This window comes from Megalopta genalis, chromosome 2, assembly GCF_051020955.1.
Source record: "Megalopta genalis isolate 19385.01 chromosome 2, iyMegGena1_principal, whole genome shotgun sequence".
NCBI lineage: Eukaryota > Metazoa > Arthropoda > Insecta > Hymenoptera > Halictidae > Megalopta > Megalopta genalis.
In genome coordinates, this window is record NC_135014.1 from 39,988,399 (window position 1) to 40,013,056 (window position 24,658).

General features: G+C 34.7%; 1 protein-coding gene and 1 long non-coding RNA gene across 2 annotated transcripts in view; one reads left to right on the top strand and one right to left on the bottom strand.

Annotated features, from left to right (window-relative positions):
• LOC117219481 (tachykinin-like peptides receptor 86C) overlaps positions 1-24,658 on the bottom strand; it is a 65,792-nt gene that overhangs the window by 20,036 nt on the left and 21,098 nt on the right. Inside the window, exon 2 of the mRNA XM_033468657.2 lies at positions 15,971-16,184. Within this exon, the coding sequence (XP_033324548.1) occupies positions 15,971-16,184 (214 nt within the window). The remainder of the gene's footprint in view (positions 1-15,970; positions 16,185-24,658) is intronic.
• Positions 2,239-2,892, top strand: LOC143263851 (uncharacterized). The gene is made up of 2 exons (XR_013037178.1): positions 2,239-2,307; positions 2,419-2,892. It is a non-coding gene; the product is annotated as an uncharacterized LOC143263851 (long non-coding RNA).

A 24,658-nucleotide genomic window follows, 5' to 3' on the forward strand; every position in this document is an offset into this window, starting at 1 on the left:
CGTTTATTTACATTTTAATCAATATATAATATAATATCCATTATATTATATTATTATCCAACTAATTGATGAAGGATATTGACAGTAGTCCTAGCTGCTTGTCTTGACCGGACAGGTAAAATTATCCGCAGGTAGTAAAATACGACAGAACGTTCCCGCCAACCCAATATTTCCTAGTACGAAAATATTAAGAAAGGCATAAACAATTGTGCTTGTGTCCCAAAAGTCACTAGCAATCGGGAAATGAGGGGTTCCGAAGGTCATTTGAAATAATTTTTTCCTTAGCGCAAATGCAATCCGCGGAGTCCCTCATTTCCCGATTGCGAGTGACTTTATGTGACACCCACTATATAATAAAAATTAATCGGAAAGACGTCGAAAATCGTAAGTATAGTTGGTTGGTGATCTTCGTATGAAACGGTGAAATGCACACATAGACCATTTTACAGACTTGTTATAAATATTAAGAAGACAGAAATAATACATTTATTAATGAAAGGAGTTCGGTTTGGTAACGAATGGATCGATTTTTGCAATTAACCTTTTATGTACGGCTGAATTCTGCGCGAGGCTATTTCTCTGGACGGCAGAGTCTGATATGTACTGTACAGAGTGTCTGTATATTCTGTCTGTATATTGTTAAGATACAGTTATATTGTTAACAGTTATATTGTTAAGATAAGTCTGTATATTGTAAATCGATGTGAAGACAAAAGAAGTGTGAAACAATGCATATGAAGACGATTATTTGATTCAAACGATGACCGAGTGAGCTACTAGAGTAAGCCACCTATAGTGGTGCGTCGTGCAGAGAGATGACATCCGCGAAAGCCACTATAGTGGCCCGTCGTACCTAAAAGGTTAAAATCAGCTTTCATCCGCTTCGCTCCCATGGACGTGTTATGTCGCGACACCGATATTGTTTGTATAAGGTCGGAGGATGAAATATCTCGCGACGTAAAGCCGCTTGTGCGATGCCGCAGACGAGTAAGCACGCGCTTCTGTTTTTGTTCCGTCTGTGGCCACTTAGCTTGCTTCTGTGTTGTGTGTCTATGGAACCAAACTTGTCGAATTAAAGCTCTTATTCTAATAACGAAGCACGCGTGTTTATTTGCTGTGGCATCGCACGAACGGTACTGCGTCGCGGGATAACACGTCAGAGGGATCGAAGCGGCAAATCTGAAGAAGAAAAGCGGGCGATGGGCTGGCCTTTTTTCCATGAGTCGTAAACGAGCAACGTGTTTCGACCTGTGTCAAGGAGAAATTGTTATTGTTGTATTCTTCGCAGATGAATTGTTATTGTTGTATTCTTCCTCGAGATCACCCGCTACCCTAATTAACACGACGCAGCTATAATATAATACATCACGAGGATTTCGAAAACATAATACGATAACTTGAACGGCAGAGTTTAATTACAAATCACCCTGCGGCGAGGAGACCGCAGGTTACGACGAGTTCGACATGCCTTCGTTTATTCGCTTGGCAGCCTCAGATTGGGACAGGTGGGTCCGCGACATTTTCGATCGGTCATCCTAACCGCTGGAACACTTAGCATTCGGAAAAATCTATTCTTGGATACACACACATCTGGTCGTTAGAATATTCAGTCATTGGGATAGTATCGCTGAGATATTTCGCGCTTGAGATCGCGTTTGAGTTCGCGCTTGAGATCGCGTTTGAGTTCGCGCTTGAGACCGCGCTTCAGATCGCGTTTCAGATTGTGCTTAAGATCGCACTTGACATCGCATTTAATTTTGTGCTTGAGATCATCGCGTACATGAGTCGTAAAGGAGCAGCGGTTTTCGTCCTGTTACAAGGGAAAATTGTTATTGTTATATTTTTCGCGTCGACTCGAGGCGGTACGGTACCTCGAAGGGCAGAATTTTATTACGAGTCATCCTGTTGAAGACATCGTTGCGAACCGCGTCGCAGATGTCGTCGTAATTTTCGTCGCGATTTTCGTCGCGAATTCGTTGTATGGGCTAAGGTTAATTTTATTTGAAAATCTACTGCCTATTTTTTTCGGTGAATTTAATCGTGGGCTTCGATTACCGTATTCGGATGGGTTTTCGGCTGATCGTTGCCCGAATTTTCCTCGATATCTAAGAAGGAAAGAATCAGTCACGTCAACATACATCGCTACGTGATACATCGTAGTCCTTTCTTTAGTCATCCTAATCTATTTTCACATTGTCTTGCTATAGAATTTAATCGATTTTCGTGTTATTGTTACAGATCTTGAAGTCACATGCGGAGCAGAAATTGAGAAGTAATGCGGTCGTGCTTTGTCGAGGAGGAAGGGATGTAAGTATAATCTTCGTCAATATGCAAAATATGTATATGCAATAGTTTGCATATTTTTATGATCGATGTTAGACGTATTTTAATATCTCTGCGTTCTTCTTTCTCTTCCAGGACTCTAACGCAGCTTCCTCCTCCCATCAAGTAGTAGATGAACATTCAAAGTACTATATTTTTTATTTCGTAGAAATTGTAGAAAATTTTAACGAGTACAGTGATCAAGGGATTGCCTGGCAATCCTTTCAGTGATAATCTGTTTCCTAGTTAGGTAGGGTTTTTTTCCATGTCGCGATTTCCTACGATTGTTCCAAGTTTTAATCATTTTATTTCGAAGCTATAGATAGAGAGAGATTAATATTTTACAACATGCGATTATCATAACATGAATGTTACAAAAATTATATTGGTGCATTTACTGTACTAATATATTGAATAACTTTGTTACGGCAAATTGCATCAGAGATCACGGGATAGATAAAACATATTTGATAAAAGTTCAAAATAGAGTTTCTATATAGATCCATTCTATACAAATCTAGACACATTTTGAAATGATTATTATGAAATTATTAAACATAATTGAACATATTTTGAAATTATTATTAATCATACTTATTTTTTAAAGAATTTTAAGAATCTTCGCTTGAGGAACTAACGAATCTTTTTAGTTAGGATTTTCAGAGATCCGAGGTTCCATATTCGTTGCTCAAATCCTTCCGAGTGCTCAAACGTTACTCGAGAGGGTGCGAGCAACGGCACATGGATCGGTATTTAATGACAATAGAGACTGACAATGTGTGTGTGTGTGTGTGTGTGTGTGTGATTAATGTATCGTGCACTATGTAATTTCCACTCGTGTGGGTGTGTGCGCGCGGTTAGGCAGTAGATTTTACGTCGGTTCTTTAAAAATCGAAACTAGCTCGAATCGAACATATTCCACGCGATCTATGTCGTGCAACGTGAATCTGTATGGAACATGTATACATAGAATATTCATTTTCTATTTTTGTAGGTTGAATCGGTTTAATAGAAGCTCGCCAGACTATTGAAAAATTCAACTCTACCGAATTGATATTGTTACGAGCCGAGGGCCAGGCAAGTTTGCGTGGCCAGAAGTTGAACGCAATTGGGATTTTTCTAAGGGAGATTCTTATTTCGGCACGGGTGGCTACCTTTAAGGTAAGGATAGGGTGCGTAGACCAGCCGATGCTTATTTTGGCACGGGTGGCTACCTTTAAAGAGATAAGGATGGGGTGCGTAGACCAGCCGATGCTTATTTCGACACGGGTAGCTACCTTTAAGGTAAGGATAAGGTGCGTAGACCAGCCGATGCTTATTTTGGCACGGGTGACTACCTTTAAGGAGATAAGGATGGGGTGCGTAGACCAGCCGATGCTTATTTCGGCACGGGTGGCTACCTTTAAGGTAAGGATAGGGTGCGTAGACCAGCCGATGCTTATTTTGGCACGGGTGGCTACCTTTAAGGAGATAAGGATGGGGTGCGTAGACCAGCCGATGCTTATTTCGACACGGGTGACTACCTTTAAGGCAAGGATAGGGTGCGTAGACCAGCCGATGCTTACTTCGGCACGGGTGGCTACCTTTAAGGTAAGGATAGTATTTGGGGAAATTGGAGTTAGGGTGCCTCGTAACTTTTTGGAAGAAAAGAGCATTAAAGATATACCTCGAGCGGTAAAGATATATCTTGTGGGTTGTACCAACTACTGCTTCGAAATAGGAAATAGAAATAATTGAATTTGTAACCCAAGAAACTGGTAAAAGCTAGTTTATTACGAGTTTTGGTTTTCTACAAATGTATCTAAGTGCTCGCGGACTCTATTGCGCTCTTAGTTTATCGCACTGAATCGACGGTGGCTTCTGATCTGGTATCTACTACCTACTAGATTATTTGCTCGAAGGAGAATTAAGGCTCGATCTCGCTAGAGTTTCCACGTCGACGAATGACTCGAAACTAGCCCGATTTCTGGTCGCGTTTGGGCCCTTTATGTAGCCAGATTTTCTCTGGAAAAATGGTAGTGGGGGTGTGGCTGGCGCCAGCCTGGCGTATGCCTTCAGGAAAGAATATAAAAAATTCGTGGGAAGATTCTCCGTACGTTACAGTATATTTATTCTAGAACAACTAGTATTACTAAACAATTGGAATCTCGTCCGTGAAAGTAACTTTCAATTAGAATTCGATTAAGTTGCAATGATCACTACCATGCCACTCGATTTCAGGAACTAACGTGTACTTTAGTATGGGAATGAATGATTATGTTGGGGTGTCAGCTTTACGGGTAGGGCGTGAATTGCACGATAGTCAGCCACCGGTAGGGCTTGAAGGATTTGATTCGAAGTCGATTCGAACGATGCATGGCGTTCGATAATGGCTTGAAATCGATCCTTCGAGAAGTCTCTTAGTTTCCGCGGTCGCGAATGCGAACGCGCGAGAATCAGGGCTTTCAAAACGAAACGATACCGACTCCATCGCACCAGCAGGATTATCGACTTTTCTCGAGACTTTGTTATTCGTCTCGGAATTCGTTGATCTTCTACTAGCTGCAGAGTACGTGTGAGGTTCTAAGTTCAGCAGGCGAATCGCCGAAGAAAAGAAGAGACTATTTGTTAGATGCCGAAGAGGCTATACATGCTGAAGAGGCCTCTCGACAGTTTGTCGAAATTTATTGTCGTTATCACTTTGTCACTGTACTCGTTTGTAGAAATAGTACTTGTAGCAGTAGTATAGTAGTGTTGAATGTGGGCAGGCCTTGTCACCCCAACGATCAGCGCAAATGGGCACGTCCGTGATTTGCAAATAGTGTTGCGAAATAACTACGTTGCTTTAATTGATTTTGAGCGGAGATCAAAATTAGCGTTGTAGATAAAATATCCGTAATTTCCATTAGTATTAAAACGAATTGTCTAGAAATAATCGCTATTTCATTTTACTTGTTGTGCACAGTAAAGATAGCGTTGCACATAAATGCGATCTCGCCTTGAGTTGATCAATTTTCAAGATTTTTAAAGCTCACTTGTTTTCAGAAAGCAGTTGAATTAGCGTTGCGTTGACATAATCGCGTTGCAATAACTTGCTTTTCGACATTTGAGACGCCCAGGCTGCAGCTACAACAATGGACAAAGTCCCAACGAACAGCTCGGATGGGCATCGCGATTTGCATTATAGTATCGTGAAACCGACTATCGCGGCTTGTCTTTGAATCGATTTCAAAGTTAGCGTTGCGAGAATAATCGCGTTGCAGTAGCTTCGTTCGTCTTTCAGAGCCCATGCTGCAGCTGCAACCCTCGCGACTTTCCTTAGACGCTCCCGACACCCCCGTCCTGGACGAAGGGGCGGGTGGGTGGTGCGGAACCACCGTCCAAGCGGATGGGTGGTGCGAAATAAACAAATGCCACAATATGTGTAGCTGTTCCAAGGATCGCTGTATCGCACACTCGACGATTCTCTTTAGAGTTACGCGTGGAAACAGATCAAAGTACACGGGAGTTTTCAACTTCGAATCGAACAAATTAACATCGAGATTATCAGTGCACTGCTCGCGATGATCAGTGCACTGTTCGCGATGTTGTTCAGAGATTTAATTCTAAATCTCGCAGATTAGCGTTGCGAAAAATAAGTCCGCGTTTTTTACCCCTTACTATTCCAAAGATCTACTTTTCCCCAGCCCTGCTGTGAAGTAAATGGTTTAAATGCGAATGAGAGAGAGAGAGAGAGAGAGAGAGAGAGAGAGAGAGACGAAGTGAAATTGTATACTTCTACTTCGCAAATGAAGTTTTCATTTTTTTTTATTTTCTTTCCCTAATGTGTTTTCTGCAGCGTAAGGTGATGTTTTCCGCTGTTAGGGGAATTGTAAAATAATATTTTGTTACAACTATACATATGATATCTCTTCTAAATTTTCAGCTACATCGCCTCAATGATTCGACGAGCTGGAATGTTTCGAATTTCACTAGATAGTATCTATTGGGTTGTTGCAAATGTAATTTCGGTTTTCTAAATAGATAGTTTACAAAAGAACCTAAATTATTTTTGAAACAACTCAATATCACAGACTTGGGATCCGTATATCACAGACATTGCATGCAGTGCTTCTTTTTGCAGTATTAGTACTGTAAAGGTACTAATTAATACTGTAAAGTTAATTATAAAATTAACGTTATAAATACCCATCTGCAAGAAAAAATGTATTGGGTTGGCAACTAAGTAATTGCCGATTTGTTCGATGAAATAACAAATTTTTTTTTACTTGGAATGAAGTTTAATCCGTAATGTATTTTCCATTTTGTTCGATGACCTTTTGCCGTCTCTCTGACAACTTGAAAATTCCATGCTCGTAGAAATTCTGATCCTTTTCGGCCAAAAACTGAGTTAAGTGAGATTTTACAGCGTCATCATCGTTAAAAGTTTTACCACGAAGGGAGTTGTCCAGGGATCGAAATAAGTGGTAATCCGATGGCTCGAGATCAGGGCTATATGGTGGGTGTAACATCAATTCCCAACCAATATCCATCAATTTTTGCCGAGTGGACAAAGACGTGTGCGGCCTAGCATCGTCCTGCTGGAAAATGACACCTTTACGATTGACCAATTCTGGTCGCTTTTCCTTGACCGCTGCATTCAATTTGTCCAGTTGCTAACATTCACGGATAATAAAAAATAACATAATGATAATAATAATAATAATTTTATAATATAACATTTACGGATATCATAAAAATGGAAGTGAGAGACATCTGTAACTGAAATCGGCAATTACTTAGTTGCCAACCCAATATAAAACTATTGCTGTATGTGTACCATCACTAATTATGTAATTAGTGAAAATAATTGCTCAACTGTCCATTAATATAATTATACTTTATATCGTATTTCTGTAGTACATGTTTCATAAATACTATTTCCATAATTTAAATGTTCACGCCGTATACACTTATTGCCTCCAAATAATATTCAGCACCCGTAGTAGAAATACAATATACAGGAAGAACATTCGCTTCTTGCTAACGTGCCTATTTTTCGTGAATTATCGGTAACGCTGTGTGCAAACGAAATGGTAAGGGGGCTCTAGAGCCCTCCAAAACTAAGACAGAAAAGCCCGTAACATGCAACGTCTGTATTCTTAATCTTCATTGAAGATTTTAGTTCATGAAAATTGCAAAAGATTTTTGTCTGTGCCTGCAGATCACAAGACAATTTTTAGATATGTGTAATGTTAAAAATATTTATGTATGTACATACACATTGACAATGATGTAATTATTATTTGCTATCTACTTTAATTATTAGGATAAAAGTAAGGTGAGAAGCTTCTCCTGTACAATCTTCAGTTTCACATTACGAACAAAGTATTTGGAAACTCTTAAAATTGCATGCAAGACAAAGTAGATCTTAATGGAAGACATTGAGGTAAAATACAATTCATTCGAAACTCTGTATTGGACTTTCTTTTCGATAGCAGTTTGAACTTCAAGAGCATTTAAACTCTTTTAAACAGAAAGTTCTGACCAATAGAAATGTAGTATCGGTACAAACGTTTAGACAACGCGATAAGAATGAGTTTCGAGTTTTCATATGAATTATAACAAATTTAATATCTTTCTGCATCTACAGTAGACAAAACTTGTTATTTTAATTCGTTTTTTTTTGCAGGAGTATAATGGTTATTAAATCACATGCGTAACTTCTCCCTTCCATAGAAAAAATTTCATTAACCTAATGCTCTGGGATACTTGAAGCAAAATTAGTACTGCTATTATAAACACGCCTCTTTTCAGGCGTCGCACTATACTCAGTAGACTGTGTATATTTAAACAATAATATGTATTCTAAGAAAATTAAATTTAAAATTTGCCTCTGTCCGTATTATCAATGTGACAAACATTAATTTGCCATTACTTCGTAATTAATAGGGCAAATATGCAGAACGATATTCCATCTGTGGTAGATCGTTATCTGAGCGCTGTGTCATGAATTGTCGTTTTGCTTGTCCAAAAGTTTTGGGATAGTGTAAGTCGTCAAAGTATTATAAATTTTCACGGAAATTAATTACACAGTTATACATATTTATATTCGTGAAATTGTTGCGAAACTGTGTCATTCGTTTGACCAAAATCTACTTATTGTTAAAAATTTCAAGCGTGAATAAAGTGAGCAATTTAAAGTGATAATCAAATAACTAATACTCTCGCATTAATGAAGTAATTGAGTATTGAAGTAATGAAGTAATTACATATAATTAGGTTTAGAATCCTGGAATACTTATTGAAGCTTCTGGTTCAATGTGACTTTGCTATTTTTTTTATGAGAACTGTTGAGTTTTGACCCATAGTTCCTTTGAGACTATTGTTCATCCTGACGAGTACTATAAGATGCCATAATAAAAAAGTTTACGGCAACGTCTCTTTTTTATGAAATCTCCACCCATTCCAAAGGTTTAGAATCACGCTGTAACAGTAACATATAATTTCCTAACATTCTGTATAATTGGACGGTTTAGAAGCTAACCGGTATAAGTCCACTTTTCTTTGAAAATCAATTACGCGGTGCAAACACATCTTTATCATAGGATCTTTCGATCGATAAATCAATATAGTAAATTTCTTTATAAATAAATGGCAGCACTCATGTTGACCACGTAACGACTAAACAAAATTGTTTATAAGGAAGTGTTCTTTTCTAAAAAAAAACATTAATGTTTCGTTTTGTTTCTCTTTCGGTCAAGTTCATTTATATGCCATCCTGTGATAAAACTGTTGCATTGCATTATTAGCGGCATCTTCGTTTATCGTAATTATATGGTTAATGGACTTGCAACGATTGGCTTCTGAGCCGTCCAATTGATGATTCAGTTTGTTTAGATAGGGGAAACAGGATGACCGACCCTTCGCGCTTCGAAGATATTCAAAGATGAAAATTTCACTGGGTTTCCAGCGCAGAGTTAATTAACAGTTACTATGATGAGAACTAAGCTCTCGTAAATGTAATTGGCGCGGAATTCCGCAGGTATCTGGGTTGATCGCTTGGGTTGCACAGTCGACTGGCTCTTCCATTGCCTTGTTTGAAGATTTGTAAATATAATAGCGTTATGTTGCTACACCCCTTAACACACACACACACACACACGGGAGAGTTGTATCTTTTTTTTTATTTTTAAATATATCCGATATGAATCGCTTTGGGTGTACGATGGAAAAGAACTTGTTAAGTATGCGTTTAGCAGGAATCTCTTTGAGTGTATGACGCAAAAGAACTTGTTACGTGTGCCTTCGGTAGGAATCACTTTGAGTGTATAGTGGAAAAGAACTTGTCAACAAGTGCACGTTCGAAAGGATTCTCATAATTTGAAGGAAAACGGTGTATTTATATGGGTCCTAAACTTGAGTGGTGAGAGTTCAGAAATCATAAGAGGCCAGAGTTTTGTAGATGGCATGGCTTGGCAATGATTCGAATATGATGTGGCAAGGACAAAGATCGAGCATGAGGATGCGTTAATGTTGAAATCATGGGTTTGTAGAAAGATTTTTGGATGTTCGGATTGGTTAAAAAACAGGAAGCCGGGTATCTACATATGCACGTATAATGGAATGACGTTATTATGAAATATAACGTTAACAATAAAAATAATGATAAATGATGATCGTAACAGTAATAGTAATAATAATAATAACAATAATAATAATAAATACTAGTAGTGAGAATGTAACAATAGCTTCTTAAATCTCATAATGAGACTAATTACAAACTCCCGAAAAATTTAGAGAAATCATTTTATTGTTTACCTGCAAGAATGAAATTTTTAAATTTAACAGTAAATTCTGATGGATCACACATATTTCCGAAGTACTCTAAACAAAATGATTAAATCTAACTTAGTTAGCGTTTTATGTAAAATACATCTTTCAAATTTATGAAAATTCATGACATTGCCCTCAAACAGTAATCTGGTTAACGTAGGATGTTCTGTAAGCAAAGGATACACTAATTTGGTTTTGCTTCTTGTGGTTATTTGAAAAAGTATACAATTTATTTTGGTTATGTCACTATTATGAAAATTATTAAAAAATTACGTTTAGTAACCATCTATTGTTTATATACGTGTTGACTCTGTCCTAACTACTATATTTGTAATAATTTGTGTTTGCTGTAATGCAATGTTAAATGAAGTTTGTGTTATAGCTACTTAACTTATAGTCTTTTTTTAGCACGTGTTTATCGAAGCTTTTATTTAGACGTAAATTGAGACTTTTATTTAATATGAAAGCTTTGTATTAGTACCTTCTGCTTTGTGAACAGTTTGTTTAAGAAACTGGATGCTACTCCAGCAATTCCAGGAATATAATACTTTCCCGGATCTTTAATGGTCTGAATTTATTGACAAAAGTATGCGGTGTAAAGTTTTGGCATCCGTCGACTCGGACATTCAGACATAGGTACATACCATAATGAAATTCCAGCGTTAACGAATGAATCCCACAGCAGCGTAATTAAACAGGAACCAAGAATAATAGACATTTAGGTTGATGGTTATAGCAATAAGTGTATTCGCGAATCTTTTTTTATTCGCAAATCAGTGGAAATTTAATTCATATATTAGGTCCCTTTTATATTCTCTTTTTATTATTACATATAAAAATTATCACAATTCTAGAGCAAACATCTTGTATAGTAAACTTTCATTCATTCTTATTTTTTTTCGAATTTCTACAACTGGTAATTAAAAAAATATTTCATTTAATTTTCCTTTCTTCAAATTTTTGTATGAAGATAAAAACATTCGTAGCCTACGAATAAGAAACGCCGAGTTTAAAATCTTCTTCGAGATATGAAATTAGGAAATATTTTTGTCAATATATATAGTGGAATATATAATAGTTAACAAAACTTGTGAACTGTAGAATTAATTGTACAGTTAACAGAACTTGTTAATAGTAGAATTAAGTACACACAGATAACAGAACTTGTTAACAGCAAAGTCAATTACACAGTTAACAAGATCTTTTAACAATAATAGTTATTAGGTTTAATAGGAATATTAATTTCTATTTTGATTTAATTAACAATTTTATCATTATCGTAGACAAAGCAATTGTATACACTCGGTTTATAAATAATCTGTTTGTCACCGAATAAGGATTTAGTTTCAAACTCATTTCAAGGAATTAGAAGCTTTCCCTCAAGATTCTGCCCCTTAACGTTTCATGTAACCAAGACAGAATACCTAACAATACAAATTACATCTCCTGTCGTCGTATTAATTGTAAGAATAAGACGCAACTTTTTCCGAGGACGCAGCACATTATTTCGTAGAGCCGGGAAGTACCATTATTATCCGTTGTTGCAAATGGTAGATACTCGGTTAGACTGTGTTTTAAGATATCGGAGATTGAAAGGAGATGCCTGAAGTTGTAATAGCTGTCCACTTCCATTATTGCGGTCTTGGAACGGTAGGGTGGAATGTGCAGCTATTATCACTTCAAGTATCTCTGGTCAGAAAACAACAGAGTTAGTATTTGTAAGCATAAATCAAAGTAACGAGTATATCGTTTCTCGTTAATAAAAGAATAAATTAATTCAACAACTTGCAATGATTATAATGAGAGACAGAAGCACACGGAAATATTATTGCGATATTAAAAAGCGCAATGATTTTGAACACAGTATTTTAGAAATATTCGTCGAATGAAGGGAAACCGTAATAACGAGTTTGCTTTGCTGCGAATATAATGAAAAAGTTAGCAGAGACACATTGATGGGAGCTTTTAAGAATTAATGCGATTAAAATACACGACAGCTTTTAGTAAAATAGTTTTACGAGGCTGCATTTCTTGCAATTTTAAACGAGTTACTTTAAGATTACACCTGCAGCGATAACTCAATTTAACAGATTAGACTTAAGCGGATCTCTGTTCCAAATAAAAATGTTCTGCTTCGATTGCAACAAGTGGAAGCCAAGAACAGCTTTTCTTCTCCCCGTAAGAGTTTTAATGCATTCAGAATAAGCTATGGATACTGTTTTAAATTGGACTCACTCGGTTTAGTCATAGATGCATAAATTGTGCAAACTATATGTGTTTTAAACGGTCGTATACGTTAACGTTGCATATGACAATGAACCTGTTACTCAAGTCAACTTAAAGTTCTAGCTAAAATTGCAGCTACAACCAAGTCTGAAACTAAAGTTTACTATTATATTATAAGTTCATTGCGTAATTGAATTGAAATTCACGGCCTATTTCTCGCTAGAGAAATATTTTCAGAAGATTAGAATCTGTGCTCTCTCGTTGAGGACAGTCGCCAGATTGAAAACTTGTTGATTAAATTCCGCGTGGAAGACTGAAAACTGGTACAAAGAAAATCGATAAGAAGCGACAGGCTCATAGCTGTTCTTGTACATAGAAGTGTGCAACTAATATATTGTGGCTGGGCGAAATGAACTCTCGTTAGACTGCAACGGACAGCAGAAACGATAATTTGAATATCTTTGAGGAACGTAATTTAACCAAATTTCATTCTAGTATTCGATGTACCAGTTTCTTCGAAAATAGCACACTTCTGTGAAATTCAAACATCCTGTTCACTTCAATCATGTCGCGCGCTGCATATTGCACATGTACATCCTCGACTAAAAGAAATCCAAAACGATTGACATTTGGTTGCGCAGACCACTTCGCTTGATAACGCAAAGTCCGTCACTAATCTTGTGTCATCTTTCGACATCAACGATTTCTGATGCCGTATTCTCGTTCATCTGCAGAATGTGCTTTTTACATTTTCCAACGTAGACACACAAAAATATTAGAAAATGGAACAGCTATTCGGTATGCAATTGTTTGGTAAAAATTCTAAATGCATGTTCGAATTCAAATTTGACTTTCGAGCTACGAATAAAATACATTTGCAAGAAAATGTGATCGTTAGTTTCTAACACATTTTGTTAGACGGTTTTTAGCATACTTTAGTCGCGATTACACAGTTTTTTAAATATGTTTTATTCACAGTGACACAGTTTTTTTAAACAGATTTTATTTACAATTACACAGTTTTGTCGCGTAATTTTGTTTTAATTTCGTTTAGCTTTCTGGTTTATAACAGAAAACGATTACGAGTAAAATATGGATTTGATAAAAAATTTAATTTTTCTCAGCACAATAACATTTCGCTTACGTGTTTACTTAATTACGTGTTTAATAAAAACACGTTTCATATTTTAAGTTGCTATTCGTGCAATTTACGTTCGTTGAACATAATATTTTTACTATGATGTAAACGAGTCTTTACACGACGTTTACCAGACAATTTTTCTCCATGCTACTCAATATGTAAACGGAGACCTAGCTTGATCTTCCTCCTTTTCCTATTTGTTTATTCAAAGGAATTTATATTCAGCCACAGTAAAACGTTTGAATCTGCGTGACCTGTATTGCGGTGGTCAGCGTGGAACATCAATTTGTGTTTGATTAACGTTTGTACGTAATCTCTCTGGAGATGTGTCAAAAAGCTGAATTGATAATGGCATTATTTATTCAGTATAGTAGCCACACTGTGAGATTTTGAATTGATATCTTGTACGTGGATTATTGCAAAGCTCTCGCCAAATAATGATACTGTGTATGTACACATCCACTCTATGTAAACATTACAAATCCAGAGAACGTGCTTTAAGGCTTTAGCCAAAGTGCTTCTCGTGACAAATACATATATACACCGCGTGCGACAAATAAACTATTACAAGCTTTTTTGGCTTCATCATTTTTTAATTAAATGATGCAAGAGGGAACATTGTTGAGTATGCAATATATTTGGTGGAAAGGGGGGGGGGGGGAGCAACTGGTATAAGGACAAATGTTGCCCCCTTTCTCCGATTGGCAAAAGAAAAATATTACCAATAGAAATTGTGGTTCAAGAATAATACCAAAATATAATAATAATAAATATTGTTTAATCGTAACATTAATAGATGAGAATAAAAATATGCTTTAAGCGTAACATTTAATAACGATACAAAATACCATTTTGTCCTATACAAAAAAGAGAAAAAAGAAATTGTCAGTATTCATTAGATACTTATTTCTGCTAACCTTTCAATTGTTTTGAATACACATTTCACAAAGTTAGAAGCGTCCCCTTGAAGAAGACCATTGAAACTAGAGCATAGTATGGAAATGACAAGTAATCAGTTTCCTGCCTGTGACACTATGCTCCTTGGATGAATTGTTCTTGTAATTTATTTTTACAAACGTATGCACCAGACGTTCATTGTTACCGTTAAATGGGTCATTTAAGAGAATGCGTCTCATTTATCGTGTTTCCTCTCTAATCATTTTGTTGTCGAACAAAAAGTTAACTGCATATGCTTGGAAAATTTAATTGTGCAAAAGATATTTTAAATGTCAAAGTGCAAACAATCATTTCTTTTACCAATAATTTTACTCATTTTAGATCATGAATAACTGAATCATAAAAAATTGTATCATTATTGAGTTATTTTTAAATAATTAACAGTAAACAAGCAATATTGATTAGTTATTAATAGACTGTGAATTTGACGCATTTGTAACAAAAACGAGTTTGACGTATAAAACGGTGAAGACAATAAATATGGAATAAATATCTGTGTAGCTTCTGTACTTTCTAATTAATGCAGACAATTTTTATTTTGCATGAAGATCCGCAATCTAGTTATTAATATCATCTTCTTGTTATTATTTTAGTTATACATTGCATATAAGTAATTATACATATTAATGTTACTTTATCAATAAATGATTCATACTCAACTTGTTCGTTTTCATAACGGCAATGCTACTACGTCATATAACTGTTTTGGAGAAACTGAATAAATTAAAATTAACTCAATGCAAATTCAACTTAAATGTAACAGCTAGTCATGTTCAGAGTTAAATTCGACTATTTAGCATTTAAAATTAAATTTGTATATATTACCCTCCGAATTCGCATTTGAAATAGATAAAATTCAAATAACTTCATAATCAAAAAAAGAGACGAGTGGAAAACTTGTTTTACCATAGAACGTGTGACATTTGTTCATCACAAATTACATTAATAAATGTAATGAATTTAATAAACGCCATGAATTCAATATCTTTTAAAGAAATCGAGTAAATTCTTCAATAAATTCAATAAATTCAACGAATTCAATTCAATGAATTCATTTATTGCATTTGGAATGCATATTCGAAAACCATTAAGAGTTTAATCGATGCAACATCAAACGGCACATCAAATACACTACTTGTTTGTAGTGTATCTATATGTAACTTTGATTGTTTAATTGATACGATCCTAATAATCATCATCACAATAGAAACAGTTCTTACTGAATTGGGTCGCTAATGACCCAGCCGTTGATAAAACTCTAGTTCTTAAAAAGAAAGAAAAAAATTACTTTGAAATCAATTACGTCGATATTTCCAGATGTCGATATTTCCAATTAGTTCACACAATTGTTCCACAGTGTCGATTTCAAGAATATAAAAAATCGATTCGTTTATATTTTTACAAGGCAATAATGTTCAGCTATCAAAGTATACGATAACCAGCGAAACCACGCTGGAGGAGAAATTTTATCAGTTTCAGAAATATGAGAAATCGATTGATTATGCATTTTTATGAATGAGTAGTGCTTACCTGTCAAAGGAGATAACGACCAGCGTAAATACGCTCGAGGCGACGGTCAAGTGGGCAACAAAATTATTAATTGTGCAGTACACAACGCCGAATGGCCAGTTGGCGTTCAGCAGGAAGGTGAAGTTGAAGGCGCAGTTCAGCAAAGACATCATCAAATCAGCCACAGAGAGATTGACGAGGAAATAATTGGTAACAGTGCGCATTCGTCGGTGTGCTGGAATAGTGATCATTAATTAACATTACACCGAAGCATGTACTGTGCAGATCTGGACCGATGTCTTCCGAGGATACACAGGGATAAGTTTCGGTCACTTGTCTTTATCAAAATGACATGTCTTGTCCGCTGTTCGTGTTACGCGAAGATATTATCCCTTTGACTTATATGACATCGCGTAGGTTACAGCAGATTCATAATAAATGCGTCAACCAGAATTTAAAAATATTAGTATCATTAACACTAGGTTCGACAAAAATATATTTATTCTAACTTTTCACGAGTCTTATTAATTAATATCACCTTAACAAATTTATTGAATTATTCATTCATGAACGTATGTTTTACAATCTGAATAATCATGAATTAACAAATTTTTGTTTAAAAATATTGAATGAAGTTGAACTAAGATATCATTTTCTCTGCGTTCGACGATATTAATCTTCAAACTAAACTGAAACTCTGCTAAGATATAAATACGCGAGGGAACATAAACAAAGGATTACTTAAGCTTATTCTCTCAGATTACGTCCTATCTCCAATTGTGCACAGTACAATGTTTCGCGAAAGTTATTAATAGATTGCAGATCTTTATGCAAAATAAAATGTTTACGAATCAGTTGCAAGAAAAGTGGGTCAAACCGAAATTGATATTTTCTATCAATAATTTGAATTAATTAGAAGCAACGTGCTTATATTCTTACATTCTTCTAATGATTTCACTGTTTTATGTTTATGTATGAAAGTTTAACTTTCCATGTGTTTATTATTTTGTACACTAGCTAACAGTAAAATACAATGGATAGTCAATCATTAATTACATTAATGCTGCAGAGAGAGTTTCACCTTTTTTAATTCAAAGTTACTGAAATATAAAATAATTAAACACATTTCTTAATCCAATCATATATTATAATAAAAATTGTAAAATGTCTAAATAAATTCAATATTGTGTCACTGTTATAACACACATCAATCACATTTGCGACTCGGTATATTTATTGTTAACACATATATACCAATTATTAGTATACCAGTTATTTTTATGAAAATCATTGCACCAGTTAATAGTTAAAACAATTGCCAGTTAAATACGATAAAAGAAGAGAGCAAAGTAGTCCCTTCTCTTGAATCAGACTTTTTTAAATAATTTATAACCCTCTTGAAGCAAGGACTACATAGCGTAGAAATAAAGAACTGTGACGGAATTTAAAAACTTCTGGCACCATGCAATGCTGTTATCGTAGAGCTCTCGTTTGAGATGCTTTTTGCACAAGCCTTTATTCGCGCGATAGTCAAATGTTCAATGGATCCCTGATTCTTTTGTTGCGTAGCACATTTATTAATGTCGCAACCGTCGAGAATGTTTTGGTTCATTTTGATAAAGTGTGACGTGTTTATTCAGGATCGTCAATTTATCATTCCATACACATCACCTAGAACTTGTGAAATAAATTCAGAAAATACGAATAAAATTTTGAAGCTTCTCCTCTCGTCACGAGAGGAGAATGTGAGTCAAATATATATAAAATTTCATTAGACGAAACTTCTGGACTTTTCAAATAATAATTACTTAAGTCTATATTCTTCAGCGTATAACGAAATAATAATACCAATCAACAATGTATACATATTAAAAAATATTATGATCGCAAAGAATTAGGGGAAACTTATCAAATGGATATGAGTTATTTAAATCGTACCTAATGAATCGATTATTACTTACTATATGCAACATAATTATAATATTTTCAATCTGTTGCTTCTGTTTGTTTTTAATAGCAAACCGTTGTTTCGTGATATCCAAAAAAGTGTTTAAAAATCAGGTAGGGTTGATGTAATTTTTACTAATTATATAATAAGCAACATCATTTTTTAAAAATTTTCAATTTCATTTATTTGTATATTAAATTAACTTCTTTAAATTGCATAGCATCTTAACAGGGTCTTAGAAAATTCTCACAGTTATAGTTATGAAATGTTAGCAATAACATATACGTTTCCTTGCGTTTAAAAAGTTCACGTGTTCCATACAAGCATGAGACCCGTAGTCTACACATTAACATTTATTTCGATATTGAATTGAACATTTCTCAAGGTGCAGAAAACTTTCCAAAATGCTATATTAATGCACGAATACGCGCAGCCATATAAATACCATAAATGCGTAAAGATCTGCAGTATATTTATAAATAATGTGTCACATAACATTACTTGGTTTAAATTTCTGTTGATTAAAAGTCTTCTTATTAATAGTGTTTCAAGTTGCATCAATTTGACAAGCTTACCGAATTTGTTTTTTATGATTTTTGTCTAAAAAATACGCAAATCCTACATTCCATAGCTCAGTTAAATATGTAAACATACATTTTTTTTCATTTTAACATGTGGCGTTTTTCCTTACAGCCACAGATATCAAAATCGTGATTTAATGTTACGATTCAATCGAAGGTTACACGTTGAATGAAATATCGTTAGATGAATGCCGATGTCACTTGCAAAGGAACTTCTCTCTTAGAACACTACTAGACAATGACTGCTTCATCATAAATGGAATTCATTTGCGTTACGTTCAGGTGTCTAAGAAACCAAGTTTATAACAGTCGCGTCTGTATAACATACACCTCTTCTTGCATTTACCAGTTGGTCAAAATTAACATATTCGGAACTCAAACTCGGTCACGATATAAGCAACATAATAATTATAACTTCGAGCCACATCATAGATTGATCGGCACGGTGTTCAATGGCGTGTATTGAAGGGTGCTTTTCGAGATTTATTATAGACGATTTCAACCTTTCGGAACCTTGGGTAAATCTTTGAAATATGAACTGAATAAGTTGAATATATCTTCATACGATTCTGCCCTTAGAATTTCAACTCCCTACATCAATCTCGACAAACGGTTTCGTTGGTTTTATGACAGTTTTAAGTCTCGAACGTGATGCCATCATAGCGCCATTTCATTTCCATAAAATTCACCATTTAGTCGTTAGCATTACGTGCATTTTTCGATGCTAGCAGCAACTCCAACTTTTAAAAGCGAAGCTCTCGTGAACCGGACATTTTGAGAGAAAAAAAGCTGAAAATGTTTCTGAATTTATTACTACAATATTTTAATATAAGTAATATAGCTGTTATTGTCATTGTGCAGCAAAATGTAAACGGAGTGCGGAAAGTTAAAGATTTAATTGGTTGGATTTATAATAATTTAATCCGAACAACGATAAACTATAAATATTTAACTAATGGAAAATAACATCTTTCAACACACTTGACATACATTGCAATGGCCATAATCAATAATTCGTTTTCACATTCAACTTTCTTCTTCTCCTTCTCTCATTTAAAGCTACATTCGCTCTAAACGTTCTTTCTCGTGATACTCGCTAATTGACATTTATACTAAGTTCTCAATTCTCAATAAAATCATCTCGCACACAAAGATAATAAATAAACACTAATTTTACCAGCTCTTAATGTCTTTAAACAAGGAAAGCTGCCTTTGCTGCATTGTTGCCATTCATTTAAATTAACGTTATTGTTACATATTTACTGTTTATTTATTAAATAATAAAATATTTAAATTCTTGTCTATATTGATACTTTTAAATACTCATAGTATTTACGTAGATTATTTGGTAAATAAAGGTACAAGTCGCAGTGTTAACCCTTTGCAGTCGGAGAATTTTCTCTAATCAGCTACCAACAACCGAAACGTGGCGCAACAAACGCTTCAAATAAAATATAAACTGATATAATATTGAAAATCACTACGCTATTTAAATAGAGTTTGGTAAGAAATTGCATTAATAGAGATCTCACAAAACAAAAATTATTTACTTTTAATGTCTAATCATCAACAATTAAATTATATTCTCAGAGAGAGAGAGAGAGAGAGAGAGAGAGAGAGAGAGAGAGAGAGAGAGAGAGTATGTATTATCTCGATGAAGTATTCACCTTTAACCAGACAATGACCCAAGATTAAATGTCGAAGAAACTGCAAAATTTTTACTAAGAATTAAAAAATGATCTCGATGAAGGATTTTCTCCTAACCAGACAATGACCTAAAATAAAGTATAAAGAAAAGTACGAAATTTGCAAGAGATTAAAAAATGATCTTGACGACGGATTTGCCTTTTAACGATATTCGCGGGACAATGGTCCAAAAGATCAAACAAATGATTTGGAATATGGGACAGTGACTTAAAATAGAATACCAAGAGAAGCACCAAATTTTTCGAGTTTTTTCAAACATTAACTTTGCCGTCCAGCACCATCCCGATGTTGCTAGCAAGATAAGTAGTAAATGCTGTGATGGCACCACGTTAGTATTATGTTTACTGCTAAACGGCGACTTGCCGGCGGCGAACGAAAGTAGAAGATTTCTATCATGTGTGCTGACGTTGAAATGTTAAATTGCTCGAATGGCTGACACAGTAGTCCAACTTGAATTCTACAGAGAATTTATGAAGTTTATTAGCTAATTAAGTTAATTGTTTGTGTCAGCAACCAATTCACGGATGCGCATACCCGAACGCTCTAATTAATTGTAAACTGTAATTTGAAATGAGAAGCAGAATATCGTGCGAGAAATTTGCTCTTCATCTACTTTACCTAGATATTAACAGAAGTTTTGTTTATTAATTATTTTGATGGTTTGATGTTACGGACAAGAATTTCAACCGGCACTTCAGCGGAAGTAATTAGACGTCAGAATTAATTAATACCAGTAACTCCTACCAGTATAACAACGAGTTAGGAGAAGAGATCGTACGTTATCTACTAAATATGAATGATATTCATTTCTTTTAAACCGAAACAAGATCTGATTCTTCTATTATCAAACTCTAGAACTGAAAGTAAACGAAGACATACCAGAAACAAAAATTGTCGCATTCTATCAGGGAAGTTGTTAAGAACGAAGAAATGCTCTGATCTAAACAGTTGCGAAATACAGTAAATTCTCCCTAATTGATGCTCAGATTGTACACAAAAATAGACAATTTAGGAAGAGGAGATACGATTATGCGAACCTTATGGCTCGTTTTTATAGTTGACAATCGGTAACTATAAAAACAAGCCGGAAGGCTATAATCGTATCTTTTCATTCCAAATTGTCTATTTTTATGCACAATCTAAGCGCCATTAAAAAGAATTTACTGTATTGTCGTTCATTTACCGTTGCAGTAGTTTTCATTTGTCCATGTATCGATTATCTTATTCGTCACACTAAATCGAAAGTAATGGTTAGCGCATACGCGAACACATTGGTTAAAAAAAGGTAATACAACTGCGGAAATGTTTTACACGCTTTTAATCATGCTCATGTGTGCAAAAAGATTTATTGTAATATAATGTAATGCTAATACACACTTAAAGAAGGCACTTCAAAATAAATTTATAAATGAAAAATATTTTAACACATCTCGAACATTTATGGTATTGTATGAATTATTACTAAATTAATGAAATATTTTAAACGATATACTTCGACTGTATTGATTCATTCAATTTAATAGAAAGATTCAATTTAACAGAACCACAATTTCCATTTTCGCATTGACAGAAAATATATAATTACTTTATATTATAACAAGAAATATTTGTTTTATACATAACATTCCCAGTAAGAAATAATTTTATATTAAACATCTTTGTAATCAGATCGCACACAAAAATGGACAATGGGCCTTACGGCCCATTTTTATAGACCATTAAGACATTTTTAGTTGACCATCGGAATGTATAAAAATGTGCCGCGAGGCTTAAATAATCGTGTCTCCTCTTCCCGAATTGTCCATTTTTGTGTATATGCTTAGGGTCAATCGGGGAAAATTTACTGTACGCTGCATATCACAAATTAAAAAAATTTAAGTTTATGCATTCAATTAGCTGTATAATGCGGGATTTATATATTTATCAAAGAGAGTATTATACAAACAAATTCGACAGACTTAGACACATAAAAGACAATGAAATACTATTAATACGAAGAAGGCACTCGAGAGACGATACGTAAACTGTCCACTATTCATTGGGCATGCAGGATGCCTTCCCGTGAACTTCAATAAGATCCGACACACTAGTTGTCATGGAAACGGTGGAGATAGAATCTTTGCAAACACCTTAGCAATATACAGGGTGATTCATTACACATAAGTATCATTTATTTGATTAAAGAGAAAATATGTTTTATTACAAGACAAATACGATTATTTGATTAAAAAGGACAGATAAGCTTATTTAATTAAAGGACGAATTCTAACATGCCTAAAAAGAATATGACGGAGTTTCTTAAGATAACCTATAATTTTATTTATCGATTTTTGTCAACATATTTTTACGCCTTTTAGACTAATTTGATTCAGAAGCCGGTAAATTAGCTCTAAAAAAATAACGATGTTGCTAATAATGCAAAGCCAGAATTATTATTGTAATTAAATAAAAAGAATTAATATTAACATTTAATTATTTTATTTAAACTTTTATATTTTTTTAAATAATTTTTTTATTTTGTTTAGTCCTTTCGTCGTCAATCTAAAAGTTGGTGTCTTTGTTTTATCGATGATAAATATGTGTTTCCACCGCGTGGCTCATTTTAAAGGAAAATTAAAGTTACGCAGAGTGGCTTGTGTACCAAACATCCAATTACTTTTTCTACAGACCCTAATGAAACACGTGAAATTTTAAATTAATTGTCAGAAGCTAGCTAGAGAGTTAAGTAACAATATTTATACTCTGGGTCCAAATATACTCAAGAACCGTCTCTGAAGTGTTAAAGGAGGGACGCGATGCTACAAAGAGATGCAACTAGCGTGACACAGAACAAAAAATTTGTTGAATGGAACGGTGGGTGTTGCATCTGTTATTTATTGCTTCCTATGATATAAGAATGTGCGGAAAGCTCGCGATAGAAAAAAGGTCATAGATCACCGAGACACAGGTTATCAAGCCGTCGTCGCACGCTGAGAAGAATTTTTATTAGCTTCTATTGTTTCGAGCAAAAACAAGGTAGAAGAATTATTTGATTCAAGTGCATGAAGATTGGGCGAACAGGCGACAAGCAGTAAATATGTAACATCACCAAATAAATCTGCGAGAATGTTTGAAATCTAATTGTAAATTATCTGGCAACGGACCTTCCCGACAAGATATAGCATTCGCCATTGTAATTTTCGTGTGTAGGATGAATAAATAATTACGTTGGTACAACTGCTACGCGCATGATGAATTACAGCCAAATTGGAGCCATTATGCTCACTGAACTTTATACATTCTTAGAAACAATACTTAAAAGATTGTAACAGAAAATTGAGGAATAAATTTGTTATATTCGAAGTATTGTTAATCTTTTAACTGCTGCAATTTTGCAAAAACAAATCTTCTAATATTCAGCTTTTAAAGGGTAAAGTATATACTTTCTACCTTTTGTTAATTCTATCAAAAACCTTTTTAAAATTTTTGTTATGAAGCGGACTAAAAAACTGGAACAACCACTTTTCTTTTGAAATTTTACAAATTTAAACGATTAGACGGAGTTTAAAAAATTTTTATTCGCATTTTTTCGACATAACGTTACAGAGAAGAGTCTCTCTTTTGCTATGATCGCTCGAAGGTTAATTTAGGATGCCTTGTCACAGTTTTATTCTGCTCTCAATGTTTGCTGGTGATATTAGAATGTCTAATTTATGGATCCCATAATTTTGTGCAACAATATACTTATTCCGCATTTAGTTTTGCAAAATGTAATAAGTTGACTGCACATTTTATCCATTTACAGCAAAAGCGAGCAAATGAAATACAGAACGGTGAAGATGTTAGAATCCCATTACACTATTTTCAGTTTACTAAAACTGTTAAACGAAAAGTAAATTTTTAATTGCATAATGATCCCTAGTCCGCCAACAGAAATAAATAAATATATATTTTTTATTATTTATATATATTATTGATATATACAGGGTGTCCCAAAAATGTCTCGTAATCCGGAAATGGGACGAGTTATTAATGAAAACCAGTAACCAATAAGACGCGAGCTCGGCTGGCGCGAGGCGGCCCAGTCAACGAGCGCACGAAGCCCGGTTCCGCTCATTGGCTCGGCCGTTCCGCGCCAACTGATCTCGTCTCTCGTTGGTCACCGTTTTTCGTTAATAACTTGTGAACAAAACCGCGGGTTGCATTTTCGCTAATGAAAAAGTTACTTCAGATGACCTCAGGAACTCTCCATTTCCGGATTGCCAAATATTTTTGGGATATCCTGTATTTGTAATAAAATAAATCAACATACACGAAATGACAAAACACTATTAACTTAACAGTATTTCTCGTTTCAAAGTAATATAAATATATTACGGCTGAATTTTATATGTCCGCGGCTTTTCATAATTAATCTTTATAACATATATCTTGAATATGCATTTTAAAATGCATACAATTCGTTCAACACCGAACGAATCCCATGTCCGATAA